Source organism: Salvelinus alpinus, chromosome 18 (genome assembly GCF_045679555.1).
Source record: "Salvelinus alpinus chromosome 18, SLU_Salpinus.1, whole genome shotgun sequence".
Taxonomy (NCBI): domain Eukaryota; kingdom Metazoa; phylum Chordata; class Actinopteri; order Salmoniformes; family Salmonidae; genus Salvelinus; species Salvelinus alpinus.
In genome coordinates, this window is record NC_092103.1 from 34,067,571 (window position 1) to 34,079,601 (window position 12,031).

The 12,031-nt window shown below is 45.5% G+C and overlaps 1 protein-coding gene across 2 annotated transcripts in view; it reads left to right on the forward strand.

Annotated features, from left to right (window-relative positions):
* The window catches only part of LOC139544219 (electrogenic sodium bicarbonate cotransporter 1-like), a 90,497-nt gene that overhangs the window by 60,291 nt on the left and 18,175 nt on the right, over window positions 1-12,031 (forward strand). For both annotated transcript variants that reach the window (XM_071351093.1, XM_071351092.1), the window contains exons 12-17: window positions 745-919; window positions 2,120-2,253; window positions 7,063-7,337; window positions 7,969-8,024; window positions 8,311-8,496; window positions 10,572-10,685. In XM_071351093.1, the coding sequence (XP_071207194.1) occupies window positions 745-919; window positions 2,120-2,253; window positions 7,063-7,337; window positions 7,969-8,024; window positions 8,311-8,496; window positions 10,572-10,685 (940 nt within the window). The remainder of the gene's footprint in view (window positions 1-744; window positions 920-2,119; window positions 2,254-7,062; window positions 7,338-7,968; window positions 8,025-8,310; window positions 8,497-10,571; window positions 10,686-12,031) is intronic.

Below are 12,031 nucleotides of genomic sequence, written 5' to 3' on the forward strand. Positions count from 1 at the left end.
ACATATCTATTTATTTTTATTTATTTTTTGTCGCTAAAATGTGGGGCTCAAAACATGACGGGTCCCCACTGAGTAAATGGAATGACATTTAACACATGGAAACCATGTATTTGATACCATTCCACTCCAGCCATTACCACAAGCCCATCCTCCACAATTAAGGTGCCACCAACCTCCTGTGATACCAACATGTAGTACAGTGACAAAATGTTACTCAGCAGGGCCTCAACTCTCACTGATATTGGAATACAGTGTTCAAATGATTTGCTATAACACTGTAACACTACGCATGTTACTAAAGAATTCCAGTGAAAAGCATGCGCTGGCTCACACCCAAAATAGTTATTAGAGGTGCTGACTAACAACGAGTAAACTGTAGGCTATGAAAATAAAGACATTCGCACGCTATATACAAATGCCCAGTAAGTTATTGGGTAAACCACCAACGGTTCGGCATCACTGTGCCTTCTTCAGGGTGAAAGAATTTCAGAAAATAACACCTCAGGTGTGTGGCCAAAGCAAGCCACTATTTACTGTTTTCTTTTAGTTATGCTATGTGCAGACACTGATTTGTGATGAAACAGCATCTTTTGTGGTCTCGTAAACCAGACAAATAGCTACGCTCACCAAAACAGCATGGGGATTGTAGAGATCCGTCTGCTTTACAAGGCTACATCTTCAGATCATGTGCCAATAATAAAGACTTTGTGGCATAAATGTAACTGTCACAATTTCATTGTTAAGGTTTTGTGGTGGCCTCATCCTGGACATCAAGCGAAAGCTGCCGTTCTTCGCCAGTGATTTCTACGACGCCATTCACATCCAGTCGCTTTCCGCCATCTTGTTCATCTACCTGGGCACCGTGACCAACGCCATCACCTTCGGAGGGTTGCTAGGAGATGCTACAGAAAACATGCAGGTGAGTCTCTTTCTGTTTTCTCTTCTCCAAACAGAAGCATTTGAAAGAAGCATAACAGCATAAGTGAATGTAAGTAATGACCTGACTGTGTCCCGATTCTCCACCCTTATAACATAGTGTGCACTTTAATACTTTCTGACATGGATGTAAAATTACATAACTCCCCTAAATGTACTCTGAACATTTCAAGACTCTAGGACCAAGAAAATGGTTGGTTGTTAATTGTAAAATAAGGCAATTTTTTAAATTTCCTAAAAAGTTTATGTTTGGGAGATAAGAGGTTTTTGTCAGACAGCGAAGATATCATTTTATCGCTATGTGATCTCACCAGGTGACATGATTACGGAGAACTCCTGAACCTAAAAACACGCACAGCCTCCCCCCGGATGTGTTGGTCAAGGAAGGCATGCGCAGGGAGGGCTGGCCTCAGGGGATTTGGCTGCTCTGGAAATAACCACAGATCCAGATTACTCAGCTAGCCTTGTCACTGCCCCGTCTCCCCCTTCCCCCGTCCTCCCGATTGCATTGGAATCTCTCGACTGACCTCTGACCTTTCCCAGAAGCCTTAGCTGTCCAAGCCACAGGAGCACAGTGTTCCAGGTAGCGCAGCTCTGATCCTGCATCCCAGCTGTCCACTGTCTCCCACCCAGGCCTGGATATGCTGTGTAAATGACACCTAGTAAAAACACATGATGTCACAATGTGAACTTGAACAGGGCTGTCTGTCCTGATGGGCCAGTATAACAGCTCTCTGTGTGTCTGGAGCTGGGTGATGGGGGAAATAGAGATCTCGCTGAATCAGCAGATTGATATCATGATGTAGTTAGCTTCAATTGGACACTTGACAATTCCCAGTTCCCATACATACACAGAAACTAAATGGATTTCTTTAGATTATAAAAATATTACCATGTGCTTAGTTTTATTTGTGAGGGTTGGGTACCAGAACAGTAGTTTGGAACCAGACCTTGCCGCCAGTCCTCCACCAAACGCTCTCTGGTCCAGTCCCATTTGGTTTAAACATATACAACAGTGGGTTGAAATGTGACCATCACTGTTTACTGTGTCCTTGACCTTTAACCCCACCAGGACACCCACTAACACTTTCAATGGATTTGGGACAAACATATCCATCTGCGTGTCTATATGTATGCTGTTTCTTTGACTCACCAGCCTATCTGTGTCCCTCTCCTCTTTCAGGGTGTGTTGGAGAGTTTCCTGGGCACGGCACTGACGGGGGCCATATTCTGTCTGCTGGCTGGCCAGCCTCTCACCATTCTCAGCAGCACAGGTCCTGTACTGGTGTTTGAAAGGCTCCTCTTCAACTTCAGCAAGTGAGCTCTCTTACACCTGCATTTTGAGCACCACAGATATTGATACTTCATCTCTCTCTCCCTGTCTCTTTCTAGCTCTCTCACTCGCTCACTCAATTACATTCAAAGGGCTTTATTGGCATGGGAAACACATTTCCAAAGCATGTGAAATGGTTAATTAACAAAAGTGAAATAAACAATCAAAAATGAACAGTAAATATTTCACTCTCAAAAGTTTCAAAGGAGTAGAAACATTTCAAATGTCATATTATGGCTATGTACAGTGTTATAACGATGTACAAAAGGGAAAATAAATAAACATAAATATCTCTCTCTTTCTGTCTCCGTCTGTCTCTCTCCGTCTGTATGTCTCTCTCCATCTGTCTGTCTCTCTCCGTCTGTCTGTCTCTCTCCGTCTCTCCGTCTGTCTGTCTCTCCATCTGTCTGTCTCTCTCCGTCCGTCTGTCTCTCTCTCTCCGTCTGTCTCTCCTCCGTCTGTCTGTCTGTCTCTCTCCTTCTGTCCCTCTGTCTCCGTCTGTCTGTCTGTCTGTCTGTCTGTCTGTCTGTCTGTCTGTCTGTCTGTCTGTCTGTCTGTGTCTGTCTGTCTGTGTCTGTTTGTGTCTCCTTCTTCTGTCTGTCTGTCTGTCTGTCTGTCTGTCTGTCTGTCTCTCCTTCTTCTGTCTGTCTCTCTCCTTCTGTCTCTCTGTTTCTCTGTCTGTCTCTCCTTCTGTCTCTCCTTCTGTCCGTCTCTCCTTCTGTCCGTCCCTCCTTCTGGCTGTCTCTCTGCCTCTCCATCTCTCTGCTTCTCCGTCTCTCCATCTCGCCATCTCTCCATCTCCGCCTCTCTGTCTGTCTGTCCGCCTCTCCGTCTGTCTGTCCGCCTCTCTGTCTCTCTGTCTCTCTGTCTCTCCGTCTCTCTCTCTCTCTCTCTCTCTCGCTCTCTCTCTCTCAATTCAATTCAATTCAATTCAAGGGGCTTTATTGGCATGGGAAACATGTGTTAACATTGCCAAAGCAAGTGAGGTAGATAATATACAAAAGTGAAATAAACAATAAAAATTAACAGTAAACATTACACATACAGAAGTTTCAAAGCAATAAAGACATTACAAATGTCATATTATATATATACAGTGTTGTAGCAATGTATAAATGGTTAAAGTCATTCTCTCTCTCTCTCTCTGTCACTCCGCCTCTCCATCTCTGTCCGCCTCTCCGTCTGTCTGACCGCCTCTCCGTCTCTCTCTCTCTCTGTCACTCCGCCTCTCCATCTCTGTCCGCCTCTCCGTCTGTCTGACCGCCTCTCCGTCTCTCTCTCTCTCTGTCACTCCGCCTCTCCATCTCTGTCCGCCTCTCCGTCTCTCTCTCTCTCTCTCTCTCTCTGTCACTCCGCCTCTCCATCTCTGTCCGCCTCTCCGTCTGTCTGACCGCCTCTCCGTCTCTCCCTCTCCGTCTCTCTCTCTCCGTCTCTCTCTCTCCGTCTCTCTCTCTCTCTCTCTGTCACTCCGCCTCTCCATCTGTCTGTCCGCCTCTCCGTCTGTCTGTCCGCCTCTCCGTCTCTCTCTCTCCGTCTCTCTCTCTCTCTCCGTCTCTCTCTCCGTCTCTCTCTCTCTCTCCGTCTCTCTCTCCGTCTCTCTCTCTGTCTCTCTGTCTCTCTGTCTCTCCGTCTCTCTCTGTCTCTCTCTGTCTCTGTCTCTGTCTCTGTCTGTGTCTGTGTCTGTTTGTGTCTGTTTGTGTCTCCTTCTTCTGTCTGTCTGTCTGTCTGTCTGTCTGTCTGTCTGTCTGTCTGTCTCTCCTTCTTCTGTCTGTCTGTTTCTCTGTCTGTCTCTCCTTCTGTCTCTCCTTCTGTCCGTCTCTCCGTCTCTCTGCCTCTCCATCTCTCTGCTTCTCCGTCTCTCCATCTCGCCATCTCTCCATCTCCGCCTCTCCGTATGTCTGTCCGCCTCTCCGTCCGTCTGTCTGTCCGCCTCTCTGTCCCTCTGTCTCTCCGTCTCTCTCTCTCTCTCTCTCTCTCTCAATTCAATTCAATTCAATTCACTCTCTCTCTCTCTCTCTCTCTCTCTCCGCCTCTCCATCTCTGTTCGCCTCTCCGTCTCTCTCTCTCTCTCTCTCTCTCTGTCACTCCGCCTCTCCATCTCTGTCCGCCTCTCCGTCTGTCTGACCGTCTCTCCCTCTCCGTCTCTCTCTCTCCGTCTCTCTCTCTCTCTCTCTGTCACTCCGCCTCTCCATCTGTCTGTCCGCCTCTCCGTCTGTCTGTCCGCCTCTCCGTCTCTCTCTCTCTCTCCGTCTCTCTCTCTCTCTCCGTCTCTCTCTCCGTCTCTCTCTCTCCGTCTCTCTCTCCGTCTCTCTCTCTGTCTCTCTGTCTCTCTGTCTCTCCGTCTCTCTCTGTCTCTGTCTGTCTGTCTCGTTCTCTCTGTCTGTCTTGCGCTCTCTCTCTGTCTTGCGCTCTCTCTGTCTGTCTCATATTGAAATATTTAAATGACCTCATATGACTGGTAAAACATAACCAAGACCTTCCTGGATGTCCTTTGGGTGGTGGACCATTCTTGATACACACCGGAAACAGTTCAGTGTGAAAACCTCTGCTGAGTTGCAGTTCTTGACACAAACCGGTGCACCTGGCACCTACTGTACTATACCCCGTTCAAAGGCATTTACATTTTTTGTCTTGCCTATTCACCCTCTGAATAGCACACATACACAATCCATGTCTCAATTGTCTCAAGGCTTAAAAATCTTTATTTTAACCAGTCTCCTCGCCTTCATCTACACTGATTGAAGTGGATTTAACAAGTTACATCAATAAGGGATCATAGCTTTCACCATGATTCACCTAGTCAGTTTGTCATGGAAAGAGGAGATGTCCTTAATGTTTTGTATACTCAGTGTATGTGTCTGTGAGAGAATTCAATAGAAGTAAAACAAATTAGCAGCTATAATGGTCCTAGAGATGTTTTTGTTTGTTTTCAGAGTTGGACTGTTGTTGTGAGGATTACCAGTGGTACAGTATGTGGAACTGGCTCAAGGTTACCATGGTGCCCACCAAATATCCTAACCCCAACCACATGTGTTTAGTGTTCCTTTTGGGCAGCGTAGAATCTTGCTTTTCTATTGACAACCTCCGGCTTCCTGTTTCCTTTAATAAATAATCTAGTTGAACAAAAATATAAAAGCAACATGCAACAATTTCAACGATTTTACTGAGATACAGTTCATATAAGGAAATCAATCAATTGAAATGAATTCATTAAGACCTAATTTATGGATTTCACATGAATGGGCAGGGGCGCAGTCACTTGGGAGCCAGGCCCACCCACTGGGAAGCCAGGCCCAGCCAATCAGAATTACTGTAGTTTTTCCCCCACAAAAGGGTTTATTACAGACACCAATATTCCTCAGTTTCATCAGCTCTCCGAGTGGCTGGTCTCAGACGATCCCACAAGGGAAGAAGCCGGATGAGGAGGTCCCGGGCTGTCGTGGTTACACGGGGTCTGCGGTTGTGAGGCTGGTTGAACATACTGCCAAATTCTCTAAAACGATGTTGGAGGCGGTTTATGATCGAGAAATGAACATTACATTCTTGGGCAACAGCTCTGGTGGAAGTTCCTGCAGTCAGCATGCCAATTGCACACTCCCTCAAAACTAGAGACATCTGTGGCATTGTGTTGTGTGAAAAAACTGCACATTTAAGAGTGGCCTTTTATTATCCCCAGCACAAGGTGTACCTGTGTAATGATCATATGATAATGCTGTTTAATCAGCTTCTTGATATGACACACCTGTCAGGTGGATGGATTATCTTGGCAAAGGATAAATGCTCCTAAACAGGGATGTAAACTTGTGCACAATTTGAGAGAAATAAGCTTTTTGTGCATATGGACAATTTCTAGGATCTTTTTTTTCAGCTCATGAAACATGGAACTAACACTTTACATGTTGTGTTTATATTTTTGTTCAGTATAATAATACTCATGAAAGACATAAACAATATGAATTTCTTCTGCAGTCAGACGTTAGCCACTGTCAAGTATTTGTATCTTGAACAAACAATTTTATTCACAGTAACAAACAAACTGCCCTCAGTTCCGTTGCCAGGCTGATTGTCCCTCAATTTCCCATGCGTCCTGCTCGCTACTTCCTACTTCCTCACCTGAATGGGGTCACCAGTCCAGACCTGCTCCCACACGGACCAGAGCAGAATTCTCTTCTCCTCTTTCTTCTCTCTCTTCTCTCTCTTCCTCCTTACCTTCTCTTGCCATCCCAGAGACCTTCTTCTAGCATTACATTACAGACAACACTGGCTTGGCTATGTTCCATTATCAATCATTTACATTCATTGAATGTCACACCGTGAATGGAAACTATCAACGCTGAGGCGACGGGGCCATGTTTCCTCGGGTCGGGTCTGAGCCTATGCCGCCATTCACTCTATTACTTTGTGAGCTGGATTTACAGCCTCCATCTGTCTTTCTGTTGGTTCTCTGATACATGCATACATGCTGTGAAAACATCGATATTTGGATAGGAACTTCCAAGTGCCTTAGAAGGGACTTCCGGTTTCAATAAATGTTAATACATTAATATTAAACTATGGTTCTACCATCTCTCCGACCTCTCCCTCTACAGAGACCATGACTTTAACTACCTGGAGTTCAGGCTTTGGATCGGCCTGCTCTTAGTCTAACTAACCATGGTTGTACCTTCTCTCTCTCTCTCTTTCCCCTCCAGAGACCATGACTTTGACTACCTGGAGTTCAGGCTTTGGATCGGCCTGCTCTTAGACTAACTAACCATGGTTGTACCTTCTCTCTCTCTCTCTTTCCCCTCCAGAGACCATGACTTTGACTACCTGGAGTTCAGGCTGTGGATCGGCCTTTGGTCAGCCTTCTTCTGCCTGGTGCTGGTTGCCACAGATGCCAGCTCCCTGGTCAAGTACTTCACACGCTTCACAGAGGAGGGCTTTTCTTCCCTCATCTCCTTCATCTTCATTTACGACGCCTTCAAGAAGATGCTGAAGCTGGCCCACTACAACCCCATCAACGCTGGCTATGACCCCAACTACGTCACAATGTACGACTGCCGCTGCATGCCCCCACCGGACGACGGTACGCTTATCAGCACTGCTCACAGCTCATTGGCTGTTTTGTAGTTTAAACCAATCAGATCAGGAAGTGCTAATGATTAAGGTGGTCCTGTCCAGGTGACAACAGGGGTGTAGCTACCGAAGAGGGTTTAGCCAATATAAATGTAATCTCTTTCTGGTTCTGTGGTTTGGCCTGTGTTTCTTGGGCTCTGAAATTGCTCTAACTTTGAGTCGGTGAGCTCCCGTCCTATTGATGTCGGTATAGTCCAGAAAGCAAACATTACACAATTTTTCACAATATTTAAACGGGAGATAATCACATGTTCCAAGTTTGTGTTCACTTAAGAGATATCATTAGTCCACTCTGTTCATAACAGATTATAGTTTTGGGAACAGAAAACTGTATCGAGATCAAATGTTTCATCGATAAGAAAATGTGCAGAATGTCGGCCAAAATCCATGTCGCTCCATCTTCTCCCACTGCCGGCCAGCTAAGCGGATGCTTCACATTTATACGTCCGGTGAAATATCTGTCTCTTTGTTCTATCTGTGGTAACACTGCATATGCTTGAGGAAAATGCACATTATAGTTTTGACAAGTGCCTCGTAAAGTGGTTTTGTGGAGACCTCACTGTTTGTTTGTTTCCATCCAGGCAATATGACGGGTCTCTATAGCGATGCCCATGCCTGGATAAACAATGCTGATCTGGTAAGCAGCAGTCACTGGAGTATTTCTTCTCTGACAGCCATATATTCTTCAGTCACAAGAAGGTCTGAAGGAAATCTATATTTCTGAGTGTGTCTCAGACAGGAATGTGTCTGAGCTGGTGTGGGTTAATTAGGTTATGGCAGTGTTATCCATCAACCATACAGACGCATTGTTGATGGTTTTCTTAAATGGTTTTAGCAGCTTCTGTATGTACTGATTAATTTGAACCCGTAGTCATGACAAATGAGGTAATGATTTTGTCTGTGTGTGCCTGTCTCTCCCGTAGTCGGTAAACGCCACATGGGCGTCTCTCGACAAGAATCAGTGTGTGGTATACGGCGGCGAGCTGATTGGTCCAGCCTGTGGCTTCGTCCCTGACGTCACTCTGATGTCATTCATCCTTTTCCTGGGGACCTACACCTGCTCCATGTCTCTCAAGAAGTTCAAGTTCAGCCGCTTCTTCCCCACCACCGTGAGTGACTGACAGCCCCGACCGCCAGTCACGTTTCAGGATCAAAATTGTGACAGCCCCGTAGGCCAATCATGTTGCAGGTTCTTAGTTTTACTACCCAGCTGGCCAATCATGTTTCAGGATCCAAGTTTGGTTTGATTTTTCAAAAGGGAAAAGGGCGAAAGAAATTGAAACGTCAACATTGTGTAGACAATACAATCAGGTTATTGTGCATACATTTACAGATGGTGTTGATGTACAGAAGTCATATGCCTACTGCATGACGTTCCTACCATATCTTTACATGTTTTCTTGGCAAATTTCCATGAGCCATGTTTGGGTTCAGTGGAGTGAAACTTACTTCAGAGGAACAAATCAAGCCCCCGCCCCCGACAGCCCTGACCCTTTGATCCGGTTAGTATCTACTGAGCTGCTGCTATTCCAGGTTTTATTGCGATTTGTCATGATGTACAGCACATCGCTCTATATCCCCCTGCTCCCTCCTCCTTGCTGTGACATTCTCAGGTTATTCGATAGGCTCTGATGTCAATGAGAGTCTTAGCAGGAAAGTCAGATGTCACTCTCTGACACTGTTTAAGGTGCTATGTATCAACCAAACTCACACCTACACTTGCACTTCAGTGTCCTAAAACACACAAACCTAGTGGACGAACAGCTTAAGATGCTGTGTATTAACCCCACACTTCACACCAACACTAAACAACTACACTTCCACCTCATGAATCCTAAAATACATGAAGAGTCTGATACATGAGAAGTAGTACTCATCTCTGCCTTGCCAATTGAAGATCTACCCATCTCCTCTTGTTCTCATTCACGCAAAGACATTAGTTACCTTGCCTTTTAGATAATAACTTAAGATCCTATGGACAGGTGGGACCTAATCCTAGATCAGCACTCTGACTGTGAGACGCTTTTTGAATACAGGCCCAGAGCAAGGCTCACTTCACCCTGCTCGTTGCTCCTCTCTCTGCCAACTCCCTTATCTGTTCTGCACCTCACGGCATGGCTGGCTGTTACCGTACAGCCCGGCAGGACCATAGATGTTAAAATATCACTCATTCATTTCCCCATGGCAGGGACAGAGAGGGAGGGCTGAACTTTCCAAGGAGGCCATGCACTGTAGCTTTCCTCCATCACACAGGCCAGGGCAGGGAGGGCCCTGTTGAACATCGTAAAGGCTTTGAACTGTTGGTTATTGCCCAACATGAGTCCAGTATTTTTTGTCACTGGCCTACACACAATACCCCATAATGTCAAAGTGGAATTATGTTTTTATCTTTTTCACAAATTAATTACCAATGAAAAGCTGAAATGTCTTGAGTCAATAAGTATTCAACCCCTTTATTATGGCAAGCCTAAAAGTTCAGGAGTAAAAAATTGCTTAACAAGTCACATAATAAGTTACATGGATATAATAGTATTTCACATGATTTTGAATGACTACCTCATCTCTGTAGCCCACACATACAATTTTCTGTTTGGTCCCTCAGTCGAGCAGTGAATTTCAAACACAGATTCAACCTTAAAGACCAGGGAGGTTTTGAGAAGAAGATAAAACAAACAACAACAAAAAACAGACATTGAATCAAGAGTGTGCAAAGTTGTCATCAAGGCAATGGGTGGCTATTTGAAGAATCTCAAATATAAAATATATTTTGATTTGTTTAACACTTTTTTGTTTACTACATGATTCCATATGTTTTATTTCATAGTTTTGAGGTCTTCACTATTATTCTACAATGTAGAAAATAGTAAAAATAAAGAAAAACCCTTGAATGAGTAGGTGTTGTAAAACTTTTGACAGGTAGTGTATATGTATGTGAAACGTGAGAAAATTGGATTATTATGGCTAGCACACCCTGATTAGCTCAATGAGTAAAGGAACTACACAGGCCATAATGGGTTAGCTAAAAAACATTCTGCTCCACCTTAGAACATTTTTTGTGTGACGTAAATTCAGTCTTTCCCTGGACGTAACATTGAAAAAGGGAAGTCCTTACTGTATTGCCTCAGCCAAAAGCCTTGCCTAACTGTCATATCAACAAGATTGTCCACCCTCTATTGTACCGTAGGTGAGGAAGCTGATCAGTGATTTTGCAATCATCCTGACTATTGTTATCTTCTGTGGAGTGGATGCCTTTGTCGGAGTGGACACACCAAAGCTCATCGTGCCAACTGAATTCAAGGTGAGAACCTGGGTGGATTACAGTAGTATTGAGACGGGCCTTGTTCTAAAACGTTGACCTTGCATAATGTCCACAATCCTCTGTTTTTATTTTGTTGTATAGTGCACAGTTTCACACAAACATTCACGTTAGTGATAAGGCTTTAAATTCAAATAGAAGCAAAGGAGTATGTAGTATACTCTGGTCCAGGTATCGTTTTCTAGAATTACACAAGAGGGACTGGTGTATCAATCTGATCTCTACCTGAACAATGCTGCCTTGTCTTAGGCAGACATAAAGTCTTTGTAATCATTGTTATAAAGTCTTGTATAATCCAGGGTAGTGGTGGAGGGCCTAGGCTGTGTAAGGCCTGGGTGTCGGAGTGTGGAGTCAACACGCAGAAAACAGCAGGTGCCAAATACAAAATGTTCTTTAATGAACACGGACCATATAGTCCACCCTATTAACACACTGGGTGTACTATCTAACCAACCCCAGACACGGGGAAAAGGAACACAGTCCAGAAAACACGTAGCACACAATCAACACCACTACTTACAAGCAAACAATCCCGCACAAAGAAACGTGCGGGCCGGCTGACTAATAAGCCCAACTAATTAACCCTAATACACCACAGGTGCACCCAATAACCACATAGGGAGGGGGAGAAAAAGATCAGTGGCAGCTAATAGGCCGGTGACGACGACCGCCGAACGCCACCCGAACGGGAAGGAGAGCCTGCCTCGGTCGAAGTCGTGACAGGCTGTCTCGAGTGGTGGAGGGCCTAGGCTGTCTCGAGTGGTGGAGGGCCTAGGCTGTCTCGGGTGGTGGAGGGCCTAGGCTGTCTCGGGTGGTGGAGGGCCTAGGCTGTCTCGGGTGGTGGAGGGCCTAGGCTGTCTCGGGTGGTGGAGGGCCTAGGCTGTCTCGGGTGGTGGAGGGCCTAGGCTGTCTCGGGTGGTGGAGGGCCTAGGCTGTCTCGGGTGGTGGAGGGCCTAGGCTGTCTCGGGTGGTGGAGGGCCTAGGCTGTCTCGGGTGGTGGAGGGCCTAGGCTGTCTCGGGTGGTGGAGGGCCTAGGCTGTCTCGGGTGGTGGAGGGCCTAGGCTGTCTCGGGTGGTGGAGGGCCTAGGGTGTCTCGAGTGTGTGGTGGCATATTTCTGCTTTACCAAATGAGGAGAGTTACAAACTTCACACACCAGTCAGAGTTATACTTAAACTACATCTTTAATAATAAGAGCTTTGCAATAGCAATTTGACTTTCAATGATGCACCATTTCTAATGAACCATTGGAAGTGAGTACAGAAAATTACAAAGATCTTTTATAGCCAAGATACACCCCTCTCAACCTACATGACGAACCACAGATCTT